Source organism: Mus caroli, unplaced genomic scaffold (assembly GCF_900094665.2).
Source record: "Mus caroli unplaced genomic scaffold, CAROLI_EIJ_v1.1 scaffold_13638_1, whole genome shotgun sequence".
NCBI classification, from domain to species: Eukaryota; Metazoa; Chordata; class Mammalia; order Rodentia; family Muridae; genus Mus; species Mus caroli.
In genome coordinates, this window is record NW_018390045.1 from 10332 (window position 1) to 34003 (window position 23672).

At 39.6% G+C, this 23672-nt stretch overlaps 1 protein-coding gene and 1 pseudogene across 1 annotated transcript; one reads left to right on the plus strand and one right to left on the minus strand.

Annotated features, from left to right (window-relative positions):
- Positions 1–8443: 8443 nt before the first annotated feature.
- Positions 8444–9343, minus strand: LOC110288443 (vomeronasal type-1 receptor 100-like). Its single transcript, XM_021154796.1, has one exon. It carries the CDS (start codon positions 9341–9343, stop codon positions 8444–8446), a length of 900 nt encoding a protein of 299 aa, XP_021010455.1.
- Positions 9344–15544: 6201 nt separating this feature from the next.
- Positions 15545–18983, plus strand: LOC110288442 (annotated as a pseudogene).
- Positions 18984–23672: the final 4689 nt, after the last annotated feature.

The following is a 23672-nucleotide window of genomic DNA, read 5'->3' on the forward strand; positions in this document are numbered from 1 at the left end:
AAAAATCTTGAATGGCTGAGAAGTACTTAAAGAAATGTTCAACGTTCTAACGTTCTTAGTCATCATTGATACACAAATTACATAAATCTCAGATTCTTTTTTTTAGTTTAATTTTTTTATTTATGTTCCACTTGTTGCACCCCTCAATATCCCTTCCTATAATTCCTCATCCCATTCCTCCTCCTTATTGCCTCTGAGAGAGTACACTTCTCCCCACCAGGTCTACTCCTTCCATGGGGCCTCAAGACTCTCAAGGATTCAGCACATCATCTCCCACTGAGTCCAGATAAGGTAGACCTCTGCCAGGGGCCTGGGACCAGCCAGTGTATGTTGTATGCTACTGGTAAGTAGCTGAGTCTCTGGGAGGTTCATTGAGACGGCTGGTTTTCCTATAGAGTCACACTCCCATTTTCAGCTTCTTTAGTCCTTCCCCTACCAAAGGGGTCACCAACTTCAGTCCAGTGATTAGTTTTAAGTACATGCTTCTGTCTCACTCTCTGGGGACAGCCATGCCAGGCTCCTCTCGTAAGCACATTATAGCACAGTAATGTCAGGCCTTGTCAGCCCCCACTCCATGCCATGAGATGGATCCAAGGTTGGCCCAGCCATTGGAACTCCTTTCCTTTAGTCTCTGCTCTGCTCTATTTTTGTCCCTCCAGTTCTTTTAGACAGGAGCAATTCTGGGTCAGAAATTTTGACTGAAGGTTAGTAACCCTGTCCCACCACTTGAGGTTCTATCTATTAGAGGTAGACTTTTTGAGTTCTCTTTCACCAGTGTTGGTCATTTTGGCTAAAGTCATCCTAAATGAGTCCTGAGAGTGTCTTACCTCCTGGTCTCTGGTACTGTATAGAGGGTGCCCTTACCTCCCACTCCTGGATGCTTCTTATTTTTATTTATTCTCTTAACCATTTAGGCTCCTGTCCACTCCTCCCATATCCCTTACTGTTTTACTTTTACTTTCCCCCTCTCCCCTCTCACTTAGTTTCTTTCCTCCATCTGCATCCTGTGAATATTTTCTTCACCCATCTAGGAGTGGTTAAAGCCTCCTCACTTGGGCATTTCTGCTTCTTATATTTCTTATGGTATGTAGATTGTACACTATGTATTCTATGATTTTTGCTAATATCCACTTAACAGTAAGCACATACCATGAATGCCCTTTTGTTATGAGTTACCTTCTCACTTAGGATGTTATTTTCTAGTTCCATCCATTTGCCTGTTAAATCCATGATGTCCTCATTTTTAATAGCCAAATAGTGTTCTATTGTGTTAATGAGTCACATTTTCTGCATCCATTCTTCAGTTGAGGGGGCATCTGGATTATTTCCAGCTTCTGGCTATTACAAAGAAGGCTGCTATGAACATGGTAGAGCATGTGTCCTTGTTGCGTAGTGGGGCATCTTATGGGTATATGTCCAAGAGTGGTGTAGCTGGCTCTTCAGGCAGAACTATTTCCAATTTTCCAATGAAACACCAGATTGATTTCCAAAGTGATTGTCTCAGTTTGCCATTGCACAAACAATGGAGGGATGTTCCTCTATTTCTACATCCTTGCTATCATGTGCTGTCACTTGAGTTTTTGATCTTAGACATACTGATTGGTGTCAGGTGGAATTTTGGGGTCATTTTGATTTTTATTGCTTTGATGACTGAGGATTTTGAATATTTCAAGTGCTCCTCAGCCATTCAAAATTCTTCTGCTGTGAATTCTGTTTAGCTCTGTATCCCATTTTTAATGGGCTTATTTGGGTTTTTGGAAGTTGACTTCTTGAGTTCTTTATATATTTTGTATATTGGTCCTCTGATGAAGGATTAGTGAAGTGTTTACCTCAATCTGTAGGTTTCTGATTTGTCGTAGTCACTGTATCTTTTGCTGTTCAGTTTCATGAGGTTCCCATTTGTCAATGGTTGATCTTTGAGCCTGAGGAATTGGTGTCCGTTCATGAAATATCCCCTGTGCCAATGTGTTTTAATCTCTTTTCTACTTTCTTTTTTATTAGATTCAGTGTATTTGATATTATGTAGAGGTCCTTAATCCACTTGAATGTGAGCATTGTGCGAGGTTATAAATATGGATCTATTTTCACTCTACTATATACAGACCAAAGTTAGAGCAGCACCGTTTATTGAAGATATTTTCTTTTTTGACTGCATGTTTTTGGCTTCTTTGTCAATGATCTAGTGTCCATATGTTTATAAATTTACTTCTGAGATTTTGATTAATATCCCATTGTTTGACCTGTCTGTCTCTGTATTAATACCCCGTGGTTTTCATCACTATTGTTTTGTAGTACAGCTTGAGATCAGGTGTTGTGATTCCCCCAAAAGTTCTTTTATTGTTGAGAATTGTATTTGATATCCTGGGATTTTTGTTTTTCCATATGAAGTTGAGATTTACTCTTTTCTTCTTATCTGTGAAGAACTATGTTGGAATTTTTATGAGGATTCCATTGAATCTATAGATTGTTTTCAGTAAGATTGCCATTTTCATTGTGTTAATCCTGCCTATCCAAGAGCATGAGAGATCTTTCCATCTTCGTAGGTATTCTATTTATTTTTATAAGGATTTGAAGTTCTGGTCACACAGATCTTTCACTTGCTTGGTAAGAGTTACACCAAGAAATTTTATACTATTTGTGTCCATTGTGAGGGATGTTGTTTCCTTAAGTTCTTTCTCAGACCATTTATCATTTGTATAAAGGAAGGCTACTGATTTGTTTGAGGTAATTTTTTTATCTTCCTCCTTTGGTGAAGTTGTTTATAAATTGTAGGAGGTCTTCATATAATTTGGGGGGTTGCTTATGTCGACTATCATATCATATACAAATAGTGATACTTTGAATTCTTTCTTTCCAATTGGTGTCCACTTGATATCTGTTTGTTGTCTAATTGCTCTAGCCAGAACTTCAAGTACTATATTGAATATATATATATATATATATATATATATATATATATATATAGAGAGAGAGAGAGAGAGAGAGAGAGAGTGGGCAACTTTGTCTTGTCTACTTTTTCTCCATTTTATTTGATGTTGACTGTTGTTTTGACATATATTATTTTATTATGTCTAGGTATTGGAAACTGGTACAAACACTTTGAAAATCTATCTGGCAGTTACTCACCAAATCGGAAATAATTCTACCTGAAGACCCAGCTATACCAGTCTTGGCATATACCCAAAGGATGTCACACCCTACCACAAGGACACATGTTCCACCATGTTCATAGCAGCCTTATTTGTAATAGCCAGAAGCTGGAAACAACCTGGATGTCCCTCAAGTGAAAAATGGATATAGAAAATGTGGCTTATTTACACAATGGAATACTATTCAGCTATCATATACAAAGACATCATGCATTTTGCAGACAAATGGATGGAACTAGAAGATATCATCCTGAGTGAGATAACTCAGACCAAAAAGGAATTATATGTCCTCACTAATTAGTAGATATTAGCCAAAAAGTATAAAATACCTAGGATACAACCTACAGACCTTAGGAAATGTAAGAAGCAGAAATATCCAAGTGAGGAGATTTCAACCCCACCTAGCAGAGGGAAGGAAATAATCATCTGAGGCAGAGTGAGGGAGGAATCTAGGTGGGAAAGGGTGAAAGAAAAAAGGGAACAGAATCAGATATGGCAGAGGGTACAGAAGGGATGCCCAGAGGTCCAAGAGAATGAATAGAAATGAGCAGCCTCAGGGAGTGGGAGGTGGGTAGACTCCCTAGAAAGAACCAGAGACCTGGAAAGTGAGACACTTTCAGGACTCATTGGTTTGATCTTAGCCAATGTGTCCAACACTGGGAAAGCAAACTTGAAAGTCTATCTTTAGTAGATAGACAGGGCCTCAAGTGAAGGGACAGGTTTACTAAACCATTGTCAAAGGGATTGCAAGGCACTTTGGCTTCTTCAGTTCTTCCCTTAACTCCTCCACTGAGGTTCTCAGTCTCATGGTTGACTGGGAGAATCTTCATCTGTATTGTTCACGCTCTGGCAGATCCTTCCAGGAGACAGAGATAACAGGCTCCTTCTAGCAAGTACTTCTTGGCATCAGCAATAGCATCTGGGCTTGCTGTCTGCAGATGGGATATATCCCTAGGTGGGTCAGTCTCTTGATGGCCTTTCTGTCATTCTCTGCTCTACTCTTTTGCTCCTGCATTCCCTTTAAAATAATAATTCTGAAGAAAAAAAAAAAAAAAAAAAACAAGGCCGGGCGTGGTGGCGCACGCCTTTAATCCCAGCACTCGGGAGGCAGAGGCAGGCGGATTTCTGAGTTCGAGGCCAGCCTGGTCTACAAAGTGAGTGCCAGGACAGCCAGGGCTACACAGAGAAACCCTGTCTCGAAAAACCAAAAAAAAAAAAAATAAAATAAAATAAAATAATAATTCTGGGTTAATATTTTTGAGATGGGTATGTGGCCCCCATCCCTCAACCGGGGGATGTAACTAACCTCTGGATATGGTTTCTACAGGTTCTCTCTCCCTTTTGTTGGGTATTTGAGCTAATGTAATCCCCACTGGGTCTTGGGAGCCTCTTACTTTTCTGGTATCTGGGACTTTCTAATGGCTACTCCTAGTTCCCCATCCTTCTTGCTAAATATGTCCATTCAATTTCCTGACCCTCTGTACTTCTCCCCCATCTCCTCCCACACCTGATACTGCTACTCTTTTCCCATTCCTCCCTCTACCTCCCAGGTTCCTCCCTCTCTGTACCTCCTGTGATTATTCTGTTGCCCGTTCTTCTATGTAGGACTGAAACATCCCCACTTTGGTCTTTTTGTTTGGGCTCCATATGGATTGTGAGGTTTTTTTGATATTACAAAAACACCATGTTTTCAAACTCTTTTTACAAAAAGCAAATATCATGACATTAATTAATTAAACCCTAAAGATGGAATTAAAAATGTAAGCAGGTTAATTTAAGGGGTCACATGGAAACTTAATACAGTAGAAACTTCCTAAAATATATACAAATAAAAAGGAAATCTAAATGAAATGACCACATAATGGGGATACAGAGTCCAAAGTTAAATCTATCATTACCAAATGCAACTCCCAGTACTAGGAGTTATTTAAATTTAATTGAGATTTTTAAAATGAGGTTACATGGGAAACTCCAAACAACACAGTGAATTGTCAAGGCTATTGTTTGCTCTCCAAAAACTGGTCGTAAGGCCATATTTCTGAGGACATCATTTCTACGACTCATTTGAGCATGGAGAAGTCGAAGTTGCAAATACCTAGATCTTTTACCATAACTGTTCAAAGTTCAGGATATTTGAATGTACCATGCACACTACGTGCCAACCCAGCTAAGAAACCCTCAGACTCCTTGCTAAAGTGAGCCTTGATCTAGATGGGAGAGAAGATGAGGGAGAACTGGGAGAAGTAGAGGAAGGGGAAAATCTAATCAGAATATAATATGTGTAAAAACTTTTTCCAATAAAAGAAGTACATTATTGTTAAAGTGTTGGCATGGTTGAACCCTAGTGATCCTAGAACAGAAAAGGCAGAGATAGGAGAATCACTATCTGTTAACCTCATATTAGGTAAGAGCCTATATGGTAGGCTCCAAGTACAGAAGAGACACACTATCAGAGCATAAGGTGAATGGCATCTGAGGAATAGCAGCCAAGGTTGTCTCCTGGCTTCAATGTGTACATGAAGACACCTACTTTGTCTGTGCACATGTATACAAGACACATATTCTCAAATCCCATATTGTACATATGTATCTGTATATAAATACTTTTATTTACCAATAATATTTCTTTTAATGGCAGATAATATTCTTTTATTATTGGTATTTTATTATTTATTGGTAGTTAATATTCCTTTTATTTCTTCTTTTGAATAATCCCAGCATCAAGAACACTTCTAAGATGAAGCAACAAGTACAAAAAAGAGAATTTATGTGGAAAGAGCAACTATGCTGTACAATGAATGTAAGAAGTTTATAGTACCGTTGTCAACGATTAAGTGACCATATGTGTGTGGGTTCATTTCTGGGTCTTCAATTCTATTCCATTGATCTAGCTGTCTGTCACTGTACTAACACCATGCAGTTTTTATCACAATTGCTCTGTAGTAGAACTTGAGGTCAGGGATGGTGATTCCACCAGAGGTTCTTTTATTGTTGAGAATACTTTTTACTATCCTAGTTTTTTTTTTTTCCCCCGATGAATTTGCAAATTGTCCTTTTGAGCTCTGTGAAGAATTTAGTTGGAATTTTGATGGGGATTGCATTGAGTCTGTAGATTGCTTTCATCAAGATAGACATTTTGAAGATATTAATCCTGCCAATCCATGAACATGGGAGATCTTTATATCTTCTGAGATCTTCTTCAACTTCTTTTTTTTTCAGAGACTTGAAGTCCTTATCATACAGATATTTCACTTCCTTAGTTAGAGTCACACCAAACTATTTTATATTATTTGTGATATTTTGAAGGGTGAATGGAAAGAAGACAGCATCTTCAACAAGTGGTGCTGGCTCAACTGGCGGTTAGCATGTAGAAGAATGCAAGTTGATCCATTCTTATATCCTTGTACAAAGCTCAGGTATAAGTGGATCAAGGAATTCCACATAAAACCAGAGACACTTAAACTTATAGAGGAGAAAGTGGGGAAGATCTTCGAAGATATGGGCGCAGGGGGAAAATTCCTGAACAGAACAGCAATGGCTTGTGCTGTAAGATCAACAATAGACAAATGAGACCTCATAAAATTGCAAAACTTCTGAAAGGCAAAAGACACTATCAATAATAAAAAACGGCAACCAACTGATTTGGAAAAAATCTTTATCAAACCTAAATCTGATTGAGGGCTAATATCCCATATATAAAGAACACAAGAAGATGGACTCCAGGAAAAAAATGACCCTATTAAAAAATGTAATACAGAGCTAACCAAAGAATTCTCAACTGAGGAATACTGAATGATAGATAAGCACCTAAAAAAATGTTCAACATCCTTAATCATGAGAGAAATGCAAATCAAAACAACCCTGAGACTCCATCTCACACCAGTCAGAGTGCCTAAGATCAAAAACTCAGGTAATAGTAGATGCTGGCGAGGATGTGGGGAACGAGGAGCACTCCTATATTGCTGGCAGGACTGCAAGCTTGTACAACCACTCTGGAAATAAGTTTGGTGGTTCCTCAGAAAATTTGACATAGTTCTACTGGAAGATCCAGCAATACCACTCCTGGGCAGAAAATGCTACCCAGAAAATGCTCTAACATATAATAAGGACACATGCTCCACTATGTTCATAGCAGTCTTATTTACAATAGCCAGAAGTTGGAAAGAACACAGATGTCCCTCACCAGAGGAATGGATACAGAAAATGTGGTACATTTACACAATGGAGTACTATGCAGCTATTAAAAACAATGAATTTATGAAATTCTTACACAAATGGATGAATCTGGAGGATCCTAAGTTAGGTAATCCAATCACAAAAGAACACACATGATATGGACTCACTGATAAGTGGATATTATCTCAGAAGCTCAGAAGCCTTCTTAGAAGGGGGAACAAAATACCAATTGAAAGAGTTACAGAGACAAATTTTGAAGACTGAAGCAATGATTATCCAGAAACTGCTCCCCATGGGATCCATCTCATAAACAACCACCATACCCAGACACCATGGCAGATTCCAAAAAGAACTTGCTGACAGGCGCCTGATATTGCTGTCTCCTGAGAGGCACTGTTAGTGCCTGGCAAAAACAGATGTGGATGCTCACAGTCATTCATTGGATGGAGCACAGTTTCCCCAATGAAGGAGGTAGAGACAGTACCCAAGGACCTGAAGGGGTTTGCAGCCCCATAGAAGGAGCATCAATATGAAATAATCTATACCCCATAGCTCCTTGGGACTAAACCACCAATCAAAAACAAAACAAAACAAAAACAAAACAAAAAACAAAAGCAAACAAAAAAACAAAAACAAAAACAAAAAACAAAACAAAACAAAAAAACACATGGTGGAATTCGTGGTTGTACCTGCATATGTAGAAGAGGTTGGCCTAGTCAGTCATCAATGGGAGAAGAGTCCCTAGGTCCTGCGAAGGTTCTATGCCCCAGTATAGAGGAATGCCAGGGCCAGGAATGAGAGAGTGTGGGTTGGGGAGCAGCAGAAGGGGGAAGGGTATAGGGAATTTTTGGAGTGGAAACTAGGAAAGCAGATAACATTTGAAATGTAAATAAAATATGTAATAGAAAAAGAAGTTTGTAGTACTCAGCATCTGTAATGTCAAAAGAATGTATATTTGTAATACCACAAACTACTTGCATAATAAGAATGTCACTGTGCTACATGAACAATTGAATATTAAGACAGAGTTGTAATTCAGAACAATTGTGACACCTGTACATATAAATAAAAGTAAATGAATAATTTTTTAAAAAGAGAAATAATCATTTTTAGAAAATTTAGTGGCACTTGGAGTGGAAGTTTTTCAGTATGCTGATTACTCTCTTATCAGAACTGATTTGTAGTAAAGGAGTAATTGTGGGATAGGCATACATCACAAATTTCTGAACAGTCAGAACATCTGAGTCATACATCCATGACAGGGTTGAGGTGATGGAGATGATCAAGTCCAACCAGTACATAACCACAAAGAAAACCACCAGCAGCAAGATTGCCTGGGTGGCCCTTTTCCCAGGTGATGCTCTCACATTGCGGATGCTATGAAGATGCTTGCATTGCCTCTCATGTTTGCACAAGGTAATCACCATGTATGTGCTTGTGGTCAACATGACTCCTACAAGAACTACATCTCTGGAGATCATCACTGTTAAAATCAGTTCCCTGATGATGTTGTTCATGCGGAATAGTGAGCAGGTTTTAGTGACCTTCATCTGGTAGGTCTCACTCACGTTGATATAACCAGCAACATAAAAGATCAACCTACTACTGAATGACAAATTAAAAGACCAAAAATAGAAAAAAGCATACATGATATGTGTTTTTACTTTATTCTTATATTTTCCCAACAAGGAGGTACTGGGACTGATTGTGACAGCCTGGAACACACTCAGGAGGCACGTGATGCAGATAGACAGGCCTCTCATCACTCTGTTTATGTAAAAAGTTGTCTTACATTTGACGTCATTCCCAAATTTAAGTGACTCTAATATGTTTGCAAGCAAGTTATCTCCTTCACTGAGGATCATCATTATGTGAATGAAGGTCAGTTGACAGGAGATCAGGTCCATGGGCTTAGATCTGTCTCCTAGTATTATGGAAGTATAGAAAAAAAGGAGAAACATATTGGCTAGGATTCCAAGTCCAGCTTGGATATAAAGGACATTCTTTAATGAAGACATAAGTGGAGAGTATATTTATCCTAAGAGCATAGTAGAAGTGTATTTCATATATCTAGAAAAAAAAACAGTGTATATGTTAAAATTGGGATTCGTTGGAAAATGTATTTATATCATTCTATTTTATCTACTAATTCTTCACTAATATGTCTCTTCAATTTCTAATATTCCAGACTATACATCATAACCTACATTTCCATATACCATCCATGTATCTCCTAGATATAAATATTAGAGTTAATAAATGCCTTCACAGACATATCTGTAGAAAATGAACAGATTTTCCCATGCACCTTAGTACAATGCCTTAGAAATCCAATCCTATTGAGTTCAATAATATCATTGAATATTTAACTCCTAAAACAGTAGTGATGAGTTCAAAATATTAATCATATCTATATACCTAAACAAAATTCATGTTAGTCTGGCAAAAAAAAATCACAAAAGCAATTCAAAATATCAGGCATTTATGCCCATATTCTATAATTTTACTATTGTCTTTTGCTTCTATTCATGTTTTGACTAATAATTCTGATATAGTCACAGTAATAATTCATGATTATCTCACAAATTTAATCAAATTGTCTATCTCAATTAATTGTTTGTAAATATTTTTTCTTCATGAAATTTTGCATTCTTAGAATTTAGAATGGAAGACACAGGTAGATAATCGTCCTTTCCCACCCTATTAATAATTTAACTATTGTAGTTATTGATGTTACTAGATGAATTCGAGTTCACATTAAAACCCTTTGTGAACTTCAATTAAGGATTAAAAACCTACCATTTTTCCTTCCTTTTGTGGGGAAGAAACGTAAATCATTAACAAGATGATTCTTTATGTGTAGCCACCCATGTTATTCTACCTATCTACCCTCTTCTCTGTATTTGTCTCCCCCACCTTTTCCTAAGAAGCCACCCATTTTCCCATTTTCCTCTATGATAAATTGTGTCCTCCTTACCTTCTTCCCCACTTCTTCTGTATGTACTCTGCCTCTTAGTAGCACTGCCGTTCCCATTTTCTTGATCAGATACTTTTATCCTGCAATTCTGCTGTCTATTGCTCTCACACTCACCCCTATCCTGGCAATGGTCCGGTTTTACTTTCCTGGTTTTCATTGGTTTCTAAAGGTTACATAATTACACCTGATGAAGTGGAGCTAGGAGCCTCCAAGAAGAGAGAACATGTGACATTAAGACAAGCACTATTTTCCATATATTATGACAAACATGTAATTCTGAAGATTAGTATGTTGATATTCTGTTTGGGAATTCCTCTTTAAGATCCCATACTGTCAAAAAAAGGTCTCAAGTGGTATCATATATCACCAGGTCCAGAAATTTTAATTTCACTCAACAGTCTTCCTTTTTGTGCTTATGTAAGCTACTTATTCTGGTTACCAGGATCATTTTATCATTGAATTGATTTATTTCAGTACTTTAAAATCACCTTTGTGATAAAGAAATCGAAAATGACTACACATTGACACAGAGTTTTGTAAGAAAAAGAGTCCCTAATCATATTGTCAACTTCACTTATATATTCCACATATAGAGACACATGTATGCATGTATGCATACATGTGTAGAAGTAATGCAGAAGTTAGTTGAAGAGACCTCCCTATAATGTCCCCAGGAAGATGACATGATAAATCAAACATTTTATATTCATAGTATTTTTTACTCCTAAAATGCTTAATCTAGTAAAGAAATGGATTCATCTCAATTGCCAGAGGAAATCAAGTAATTCTCTCAACATGTATTTACAGTAGCTGCACACTAATATTCTCTTTGCAGAAAAGCTTTGGAATTAATGCTTTAGATCTGGAATATGGGTTAAGAGCAATTTTTTATTACATATTTTTCTCAATTATATTTCCAATGCTATCCCAAAAGTCCCCCCTCTCCTCCCCCCCCCAGAGATTACCAGAAGGGTTAAGAGCAATTTTAACTCTTGCAAAAGAGTAGGGTTAGATTCCCAGCAATGACATGATGGCTCATGGCCAACTGTGACTCTAATTTGGGGCAATCCATTGCCTGTGACACAGAATGTTGGTCATACAAATAAATGTAAGCAAGCAAAAGAGTTGCATATGTAAAATATAATAAATGAATCTTAAATAAAAAACTCCAGAATGATACTTAAGCCCTGCTCTCCAAATTGAAAGAACAATAGTCATATACCAATTTTAAAATTGCAAATGCACAAAATATATGGATAATGATTTTGTATTACTTTTACCTCTAAAATATATTAATATAGCACATTTAATGTGAGTAATATATAAAAAGGATAATATAAGATAATAGATAGTAATCTGAATTGATTTTTCTTTTCCCAAAGATATGTTCTTTAAAGATTCTTCACATCCATTGCTTTGTAAATGTTTGTCATGTACAGAAAATGACACATCTTCTAAATGATCAATTGGCATCTTTCTCTGGAGTTCACTGAAGGTGAGAGTGGACCAGAAAAGATTATAGCTACCGTGACTACAGAGTTGTTAACATATGCATCCACTGAGAAAAGTCACTTTTTTACTTGAAAAACAATTGCAGTTCTGGGGCCTTTCACAGTAGCTTAAATTGTAATATTTAGTTGTAAGTACTAATACCCAAATTGTACGGATAAAAAATCATAAGATTGGAGAAGCCATCACTATTAAGTTGACCCAGACTGAAAACCAAAGCATTGTGCACAGAACTGTCTCAAGAGATGTGCAATAAGAGACCAAGAGCTGCTTTATACCTAGCTCTACATTTTAAAAGAAAGATTATCTTACCTCCTCATTCTCACAGTATTTGGTTGGGAAAGTTTTTGTTTATGAATTTATGGTTATCTTTGCCTTCTGCTTTGTAGAGATTTAGTGATCTAAGGGACATACAAACATAATAGATGACAAGTATCAATTTTATTTTAGCTTCACCACAATTAGTGTGTAATGACCTAAAAGCAGTAACCATGCTCAGAGAGAAGGTAATGTGAGTATCTGACTTTCAGGTGACAAGATATCACCTGAAAGATACAGTGTTGGCTGATGTTCTCTCCACTGTCAGCAGCAAGAATAAGTCTTCAAAAATCTCAGGAGATGAAGACCTTAGCCACCCAAGCTATTCCATGGAATCTTTATGGAATAGATAATGACAACAGAAATAAACACTGATCACTTATTACGAAGGTACTAATTCATAGCTATTACCTGATACACTTAAATAACTAAAATGTGTAAATTCTTCTTTGAAAATTGAGTTTACTATGGGTATAACAGTAAGCTCACAAATACTGACTAGAATATTACAACCTCACATTTATGAGCCATTTCCCCTGAGATGAAGCAGCAGCAGCAGCAGCGGAGGTGTCACTGCAGAGACTTTGTGGAGCTAGTCATACTCAGATCTTCATTACAAGTTGCATGGCATAATTTTGGAAAAGATATGAAAATGTTCACTGGGAAATTGCGCGCGCGCGCGCGTGTGTGTGTGTGTGTGTGTGTGTGTGAAATTATTAAGCTACTGAGATGAACTATCAAACAATGACATTGTGTGGACCAGGGCAGATCACATAAATACCATTACATCAATGATTGAAAACTGGAATTAAATAAAAATATATACATGAAGTAACATAAGTAAAATGAACTTTAAGGAAAATGGAGAATGTGTCCTCTGTTTCTGATTGACTTGATCAAAACCACGGGCCCAGCCTATAGTACCAGTGCAGACATGTAATGTGAACTACTAAAAATAAACTAAAAAAATCTTTATTGATTGCTAACATAAACTCAAGAATTATCATTTGGCTATTTTAGTATTGATAATATGTGGCTGGTCACATAATGAAATTAACGGGCAATATTTTGTTCCATTTTTTAAAAAATTATCAATTTCATAATTCTATATTACCTGTTCTAAAGTTCAATATTGTTGGTGTGTGTGTGTGTTGAGGAAAGTTAGGGAGGGAAATAATGACCTGTATAATTGTACAACAGAAATTATGTTTTGTAATTATTAAAGGAAATATTGGGGGACTTGACCTTAAAATTTTTATACTGTTTGAGAATAATAAATCATTTTCTCACTACTAATGAAGTGTTTACTGAAAAATGTACCAGTAGCAATGTTAAAAGGTTTCATTGAGAAAATTTAAAATATGAAAACTGAATTCATTTTCATTGAAACACTTAATTTTCTATTGATACTTATACAGTTCACCTGTTTGAACAATAGCTTTACATGGATTTTATAAATAAGTGACATGAGACTTCCAGATCCTTTTGAAATATACAGAATGATTTACTTTATTAAAAATCTTTTGCAATAGAATAAACAAGTCTCTCAAATTAAAAAAAAAAAAACTTATTATATAATGTTAACAATGTCTTGAAAATTCCTAGGCCTTGAGTTGAGACTTTCCTAAGAATTTTCAAATGTATGCAATCATAACAAACTAGAAAATTACAGATAAACACTAAATTAGTTAATATTTCTTGAATATTCCTAACAAGTTTTATTGTATTAAGTACATACAGTCAGTTAACTGGAGAAATGTAGTAAGATGAGAAAATTCAAAATATAATTGAAAAGTAGCTTAATATTATAAAATGTATTCCTGCACACCAATAAATGTGTGTTCCTTTTCACCCTAGAAGGTATTTCAGTGTTTTGTTACAGGAATTGAAAACTAACACCATTGGCTATTGGAATTCATAGAGTACACACTCAGGAGAATTCTCTGTCAGATGTGCTCTCTACATTACTGCATGTGGACTGACTTTTACATGCCCATTAATTGGAAAATGATAGTTTTCATGACATGTTCATTCAATATATATATGAACATGATGAACTTCACCCTTTAGCCATTCCTATCTTTCTCTCCACCATTCTGCTAGGCCCCTGTCCTCTTTCTAAAAGCCCCTTATACTGTCACTTTGTCAGTTTATCACATTAAGTGAAATCTATGCTCTTTATAAATGGTTACAGCTGATACCTTCATGCCTACAACCATCTATTGAATGCTTATTGTACAGTATGGCTCAAAAGTAATATTCTAGGCAGAGACTTCTATAATCCTTTACTACAGAATGCCCTGCTTCCTTCTATCACCTACTTACAGCTTTCACTATAATTAAGTGAAGATGAAACACTCACCAGACTTGGCCTTTGAGAAGCATCCTTGTAGAATGAGTCCCTATGAAGTAGTTATAATGAAGAAATGGCATCAGCTCACCTCCCTGTAGTCCAATAATAATCATGTCATCTGGAGAAGACAGTTTTCACCTTGAGGTTGTTACAACATGGTGTCATCAAGTGGAAAAGTGAACTTCCCTAACTCCAAGAGAACAATAGAGTAGGAACAGCTGAGCTCTAGGTTTCCCATGTGTGAGTTATGTTCTCCAGGACACGTCTGTCTGTGTGGATTAACTGATTCCAGTCCTTGTGAACACAACAAACTAAAAATAATAATATTTCACTTAAGAGAAGTAGAAAACATTTTACATTCCCCATGGTATCCTTCGTGCTTCCAAAACTTTCACGGTCTCTTCCATAATTACTTGACAGTGGCTTCAGTGTCTCACTTTCAAATTAGCAGCTCTTGTGTTAAAATTAGGAAAATGCCACCTCCTCCAAACACACTCAGAAAAAGTGATCTTTCTTACATAGCACACAGCAATAAGGTACTGTAACTGTATTATCAGGAGAAAGTGACATGTGCTGGGATGTAGCTCAATGACAGAGTGCAAGTCTAGAAACTATTATGAATCAAGTTATAGGCACAGGTGATGGAACATAAACCCAAGTCAATGACAAACACAAGAAATTCAATAAAATCAAAATGAAACTAGCCTTTTTTAGCTGTCTCCTGAGAGGCTCTTCCAAGCCTGACAAATACAGTGACAGACGTCCTAGCCAACCACTGGACTGAGCACTGAGACCCCAATTGACAAGTTAGAGAAATGACTGAAGGAGCTGAAGAAGTTTGAAATTCCATAGGAAGAACAACAATATTAACCAACCAAACTGCCCAGAGCTCCTAGGGACTAAACCACCAACCAAAGAGTACACATGGAGGGACCCATGACTCTATCTGCATATGTAGCAGAGGATAGCATTATCTGGCATCAGTACTAGCAGAGGTCCTTGGTTCTATGAAGGCTTGATTCCCTAGTGTAGGGGAATGCCAGTGGGATGAGGTAGGTGGGCATGGGTAGGTGGTTTGGGGAGCACCCTCATAGAAGCAGGGGGAGGGAGGGTGGGATGGGTGGGAGCTCCAGAGGGGAAATTGGGAAAAGGGATAACATTTGAAATGTGAATACATTTAATATCCAATAAAAATTAATTATATAAAAAAGAAACCATCCCAAAGACACACCCATATACCACAAGGAGCACAGAGAAAACACAAAAAAGAAAAAAGCAGAAACAAAATTTTCAATGCATGTTGTAGGTCAAACACTAAGTATATATAAAAAGGAAACGTGGAATGAAAAATCAAAGAAAAAACCTGCCAGTTACAAATAAACAAAACCCATCAAATGGAAAAGTGAACTTCATTAATTACAGCAAAGTGTTGGAGTAGAAACTGCTGGTTTCTCCAGGTAAACTTTCAAAGCCATGAGACTCTGTAGCAATATGTCCCGAGTGTTAAATGACAGCCAAACTAAAACAATATAGTGAGCAAAACTACTGCCTTCATGATGGAAGAACAATTTTCCAGAACATAGACAGTCAAAAGAAATTTTGGCTGGCGGTGGCTGCTGGAGAGGCCCCTCCTTCTTGCTCTGCTCCATTCCCTTGCTAGTGGTCAAGCGGGCTCACAACCCTTGGCTGGCCACGTCTGGCAACGTGAAGAAGAGCTTGGGCGCAGGCGGCGCGGGGTGGCTCTGGGGGCTTGGGAGTGGGCAGACTGATCTGGCTCATGAAGGACGCCTTCCAGCTGCACCGCCACCACCACCACCATCACCTCAGCCCGCACCCTCCCTGCACAGTGGACAAGAAGATGTTGGAGAAGTGCTGGAAGCTCATGGACAAGGTGGTGCGGTTGTGTCAAAACCCAAAGTTGGTGCTCAAGAACAGCCTTATATCTTAGACCTGCTGCCTGACACCTACCAGCACCCCCACACTGTCTTGTCAAGATATGAGGGGAAGATGGAGACGCTCGGAGAAAATGAATATTTCAGGGTGTTCATGGAAAATTTGATGAAGAAAACTAAGCAGACTACCAGCCTCTTCAAGGAGGGAAAAGAAAGGATGTATGAGGAGAATTCCCAGCCTAGGCGAAACCTGGCCAAATTATCCCTGATCTTCAGCCACATGCTGGCAAAACTGAAAGGCATCTTTCCGAGAGGACGCTTCCAATGAAACACTTTTCAGATTACTAAAGCTGATGCTGCCAAATTTTGGAGAAAAGCTTTTGGTGAAAAGACGATAGTCCCATGGAAGTGCTTTCGACATGCCCTGCATGAAGTGCATCCTATCAGTTCTGGGCTGGAGGCCATGGCTCTGAAGTCCACTATTGATCTGACCTGCAATGATTATATTCCTGTCTTTGAATTTGATATTTTTACACGGCTGTTTCAGCCCTGGTCCTCTTTGCTCAGAAATTGGAACAGCCTTGCTGTAACTAATCCTGGTTGCATGGCTTTCCTGACATACGATGAAGTGAAAGCATGCCTGCAGAAGTTTATCCACAAACTGGCAGTTACATCTTTCGGCTGAGCTGTACTCGGTTGGGTCAGTGGGCTATTGGGTATGTTACTGCCGATGGGAACATTCTGCAGACAATCCCACACAATAAACCATTCTTCCAAGTACTGATTGATGGCTTCAGGGAAGGCTTCTATTTGTTTCCTGATGGACAAAATCAAAATCCTTACCTGACAGGTTTATGTGAACCAACTCCTCAAGATCATATAAAACTAACCCAGGAACAATATGAATTATAGTGTGAAATGGATTCCACATTTCAACTGTGTAAGATATGTGCTGAGAACAATAAGGATGTGAAGATTGAGCCCTGTGGACACCTCATGGGCACATCCTGCCTCACGTCGTGGCAGGAATCAGAAGGTCAGGGCTATCCTTTTTTGCCGATGTGAAATCAAAGGTACTGAGTCCATGGATCCGTTTGACCCCAGAGGCAGTGGCAGCCTATTAAGGCAAGGAGTAGAAGGTGCTCCTTCCCACAATTACGATGATGATGATGATGATGAACGAGCTGATGATTCTCTCTTCATGATGAAGGAGTTGGCAGGTGCCAAGGTGGAAAGGCCTTCCTCTCCATTCTTCATGGCCCCACAAGCTTCCCTTCCTCCAGTGCCACCAAGACTTGACCTTCTACAGCAGCGAGCACCTGTTCTCGCCAGCACTTCAGTTCTGGGGACTGCTTCCAAGGCTGCGTCTGGCTCCCTTCATAAAGACAAACCATTGCCAATATCTCCCACACTTTGCGATCTCCCGCCCCCGCCCCGCCCCGCCCCTCCAGACTGGCCTTACTCTGTTGGAGCAGAAACAAGGCCTCAGAGACACCCTCTGCCTTGTACACCAGGCGATTGTCCATCTAGAGACAAACTACCCCCTGTCCCTCCTAGCCGCCCTGGGGACTCATGGTTGTCTCAGCCAATCCCTAAAGTACCAGTAGCTACTCTAAACCCTGGTGATCCTTGGAATGGGAGAGGATTGACCAATTGACACTCGTTTCCATTCTCATTGTCCTCACAAATGGAACCCAGAGCAGATGTCCCTAGGCTTGGAAGCACATTTAGTCTGGATACCTCCATGAATAGGAATAGCAGCCCAGTCGCAGGTCCAGAGAGTGAGCACCCAAAAATCAAGACTTCCTTGTCTGCCAATGCCATTTACTCTCTGGCTGCCAGGCCTCTTCCTATGCCAAAACTGCCACCCGGGGAACAAGGGGAAAGTGAAGAGGACACGGAATATATGACTCCCACATCTAGGCCTGTAGGGGTTCAGAAGCCAGAGCCCAAATGGCCGATAGAGGCAACCCAGAGTTCACGAGCATGTGACTGTGACCAGCAGATTGACAGCTGCACCTATGAAGCAATGTATAGCATCCAGTCCCAATCACTGTCTGTAGCAGAAAACAGTGCCTCTGGGGAAGGGAATTTGGCCACAGCCCACACTAGTACTGGCCCCGAGGAATCAGAAAACGAGGATGATGGCTATGATGTGCCTAAGCCACCTGTGCCAGCTAGACTGGCCCGCCGGACCCTGTCTGAAATCTCCAATGTCAGCTCCTCCTTTGGCTCGTTGTCTTTGGATGGTGACGCCACAAACTTCAATGAGGGTTCCCAAGTTCCTGAGTGCCCCTCCCCCCAAACCATTCCCTCGGAGAATCAACTCAGAACGAAAAGCTAGTAGCTATCAACAAGGCAGAGTTGCCACTGCTAATCCTGTGGCCACAGCATCCTCACCGCAGCTCTCAAGTGAGATTGAATGCCTCATGAGTCAGGGCTATTCCTACCAGGACATTCAGAAAGCTTTGGTCATTGCCCACAACAACATTGAGATGAATAAAAACATCCTCTGGGAATTTGTTTCTATTTCTTCTCCTGCGCACGGTAGCCACCTAGCACATCTCTCCCTGCCATGGCTTCAGAGGGCCCATGAGTCAGGCTCTTAATCAAGGAGCACCTAGGAAAGCAGTGGCTTCTTTTGGGACGTCACAGTAAGATCCTGCCTTTCCTGTGGGGATCGACACATATGGTTTCAAGATTTTAAAGCACTGGAATGAAAATGGAGCAGCTAATGTGTTTCATTATTGTATTGGTCTTAAGAGTGTTTTTGTAGTTCTGCAGTCTCCAGTAGGAGAGAGTGGGTTTTTATTAAATGGCAACCTACCCCAGAAACAGCACAGGAAGCAGTAGAAGTGCTGTGCTGTGGCCCTAATTAAGGACTTAAGGCTTTCCTGTTAAGGGTGTGTGTCTCTGTGTCTGTGTGTCCTGTCATTATAAGATTATCCTGCTGTGTGTGAATCCAGGCAGGGAGTTAGCACAAGAGCTTCAGGAAGGAATCGCTGAAGACTCCCATCTTCTGTGGTATTGCACCTAGCCCTGCTGGATACTGCAACCTCAATCCTCCCCTTTGGCTTAGATTATCATGTACTTAGCCATGTTTTATATTGTTAGAATACCTGCTGTCCTTTCCCTTGGAAACTCCTTACTTCGCCTCCTCCTCATTGGTGTTCTGTAGGCTTGCTGTGACCAGTCTTACTGAAACCAAGCAGCTTATAGGATGGTCTTTCTAATGTGTGATGGTGTTGGTTTGTTTGGTAGACTACGTGGGAAGGAAAGTACTGTTCTGTGGTTAATTGATGCTAGTGCCTAACACTGGTCACTCCAAAGTGCTGTTTCTATAGGAATGTTGAATTTGGTTTTTGTTTTTTAGAGAAGTTTTAATTCTCCTAATAATCTAATGACTAGTTTGAGATAGAGGTCTTCATATACATTTTGTGTCCTCCCCAGGACATAGCCCGTGGGAGTCGGTTGCCTTCATGCCAGGTATATGTCTCTGATGTAGGTCATGAGTGTTTCTGCCTAACAGGAACAGAACATTTGTTTCCAGGGTGGCTTTCCAGCCTAAAACCATAGAGCTTTTAGGAAACGTCAGTCATATATGCTATTTAGATTTACAAGATAAACAGTTAGGACTTATCTGTTTAATCTTTCTTGCCAGTGACTAACTTCAGCTTAGGGATTTCTCCCTTGAATAGGAGCCAGGTAAGCCTTTCAGAAATGATTTCTTCCTTTGCCCTCTGAGGAACTGAGCTAACACCAGTGAGGACAGCATTTGCTGATGGCTTCTCTAGATTGGTGCACCCAGTGACTTGGTTGTCCATGTGCCTAGCTTGTCCTTTGGAATGGTCTCTCTTTCCTTTTCCTTGCCTTTTTTATTAGGTACTAGATATAACCACTGTGTCATCCATCTACCGTATTTAGATATCATTCATTGAAATTCTTTAGACAATTTGGGACAATGTAGTAGTTTGTGTATTTACAGGTTCATCAAGGAGATGTAGAGTTGTTATGGAGAGTACGTTCCTAAGTCATTGTAGTGACCTCTTGGGTTCAGTTTGTTCTCTGACTGGAGTCTTGCTGGCTTCTCTGACAGAGTTGCCCTTTCTCCTGTTGAGTGTGAGCTGGCTTTCACATGAATCCTCTCTGTTCTTTATGTCCAGGTAGAAATGACCCACCAAGAATCTGCTTTCTTTCCAGTCTTTTGCAACAAAAATCTTTTGAACTCTTCTTTTAGTTTCTTGATGCTTTAAGGTCTGGATTTTATCCTCTTACCTTAAGGCTATTCACAAGGCAGATACAGTATCTATGGTTAGCCAGTGTCTTCTCTACATAGCAATGAGTAGAAAACAATAGCTTGTCATCCACAAAAAGTTTGTGATATTCAATTTTGTGTTCATTTGAATAATGAAAGCCTAAGCCAGGCTTGGTGGCATCTCAGTACCTGAGAGATGGTGGCAAAATGATCAGGAGTTCAGCACCAGCTCAAAGCTCCTGAAACCCTGTCTCAAAAATAACAGGGATTAAAGAGATGACTTCAGTTAAGAGCAGCTGTTCTTGCAGAGGATCTAGGTTTGGTTCCTAGCACCCATATGAAAGGTTTCTTAGATGTATAAGCAACTCACAACCATCTATAACTTCAGTTCAGAGGAATCTGATGCCCTCTTTTGGCTTCTGTGGGCACCAGGCACACATACAATGTGCATATATACATGCAGGCAGAGCATTAAATAAGTACATATGAAAAAATTTAAAAATGAAAATTAAAAGCCTTAAAGGAGAAGTAGGGAAAAGCTGCAGGCTCTAGTCTGTCTATATTGGAGTGTCTTTTTTCCTTGTAGCTATTGCCCAGAATCTGAAGATGTATCAAGGAAACAACACTGGCTGCAGGGCTTTTGCCTTCTTTGTGCATCTGTCTTGTGTGGAGGCTAAGGAGATAGCTCAATTGGTTGAGTGTTTGTCTGGCATTCACAGAGCCATGGTTCAGCCCCCACTCTGCACAGAAGAGTGTGCTAAGGCACACCTCTGATCCTTAGCACTCGAGAGGTAGAGACTGCATCAGAAGCTCAAGGCACTCCTGGTTTAAAACTAGCCTGGACTACATGAAACCCTGCCTCCAAAAGAAAACAAAAACCAAATCCGTGGGGATTACTACCCATACTATTTAGGGAAATAACAGTTTTGTCCTGCTGTCTGCTGAGGTATGAGCTCTGGAATGGGTGTGGATAGGGTAGGTGGGTATTGAGTCCCTAGACTAGACAGGCACGTCTCTGATTGACTTGGGTGTTGGTTTATCAGATGTATACCTGCAGGCGTTAAGGTTTAAGGCCATTGTGTGTAGGCCTCCTCTGAGTTTACCTAAAACTGCCTTTTCATAAACAAGCTTTATTTTGAGTCTCCCTAGCTATTTTTGGCAAGCTCACCCCCTTTCAACTCAAGTCAGTGGACTCTGCATCCAATCAAGAAGTGGCACTAAACTTTGTAGCAAACATGGATAATCTATGAGGTATACACAACAGAATCTCCCAAATATTATCAAAGCCACAGGAAGATAACCGGGGTTAATCGGAAAGTCTCGGGCCAGTTTTAAGTGAACCAGCTCTGTAAGGGAAGATAAGTCTACATAAGAGAGCCATGAATACACATGTGCACAGCCAAATGCAAAAAAAAAGAGCCAAGGGCAGCCCAAGCTTAACTTCCCAATACCAGAAAACCACCAGGAGGTGGTAGGAAAGAGCAAATAGCTGACATTTCTGACACACAGTAATCACTCAAACATCTGTAGCCAGGACACTGGCTGTAATACTCTATTCAATGGAGTGATCATTCCAGACTCAGAAAGGCCAACAGAAAGAAGGAAGGTCTGAGAAGGCCAGTAGTCTTCTGATTCTCATGATGTGAGGTAGGAGAACATTCAATATTAGCATCATGGCTAACACAGAAAGACTAGATCTTGTTAATGGTGCCATAAAAGGAATACACAGATGGTCCCTGGTTTGGTCTGCAAGCAAGGTGTGTTGCAAAAATTAACTTGTAAGGTGGATACTTGGACCCTAAAACAATTCTTACTTTCCTACAGAAGAAATAAATATTTTAACTATGAAGAATAGTGCCTTTTATCCATCTCAGCTGCCCTATGCCAGCACGACTATCACACATTGTAGTCTAGTGATAGGCATGTCTGAGAATTGAAAGAGAAAGACAAAATGGCAGAGTATGCAGGGTAGGGCTGGGAGGAGTAAGAAGAGTATGGAGAATGGCCGGCCAGGGTCAATTCACAAAAGCTGTCTAGTTTGTTAATTAGAAAGAGATATACTTCAGAACCCACAGGTTTTAAAAATCATTTTAAAAACTTTTCACTGAAACGTAAATAAAGAAAATATCCAATTAAAAAAAAACCCAAAAGCCAAAATTTTCACTTTAGAAGGACAGTGGGAGGGACAGCTATATCATCCAGTTCTGGAACTAGACTAGAAAAGCCTTGCCTGGAGTCCTGGCAAGATCTGAGCCATCAATAAGGTGGTGTGTAAAGCAATGCACAAAGACACAGAGAGAGCAAGGGCCTGTGTTGAATAAGAGGGAAAAATATCAGGACATAGTCACAATCAAAGGCAAAATTAAACTCCAACTGTCCAATGTCTGGGTTCCAACTTGTTCTTCTGGGCTCCTCCAAGATTTTGGGTCACTTCTCCAGCACTGTCCTTTGTAGCACACAGCTTGCCTGTAGACTACAGATGCCTGTACTACACTGCTGCTGCTGTTCTTGGTGGTCATATCATGGTACTGGCATCTTCAAAACAATGCACAACCCCTCCAGTCCTGGGCCATCAATTGCAACTGAGGCTGTACCTTCACAAATGGCCTTCCATGGCCTCTCACAGTGCCGAGCCTCAGCTGCTCTTTGTGTCCCCTTCATGCCTTCAAAACCAATAGCACCTGTGTAACTCTTAAACATTACTAAGTCCAGCCACAGCCCAAGGTACAACCTTGGCTATCACTGGAACACAGCCTCTGTGCTCTCAGAAAACACTTCCCAGAAGATGTCACCACAGTGATGCTGGTCTCTTCTTAATCACCGATAATTTCTTAGCTCCAGGTAACCAGCATCAATTGTCCCAGTAATGCAAAGTTTTCTCTTTAGTAGTTCTGAAATCTTGTTAACCACAGGTGATTCTTCAGTCACAGCTAACCAGAACCACAGAATCTTCACAATCCAAATTAGCAATGGCCCTGAAAAGAGTCTTTAATTTTCCCTCTGAAATTTCACAAGCCAGGCCTCCATTTTCTGCACTGTTCTC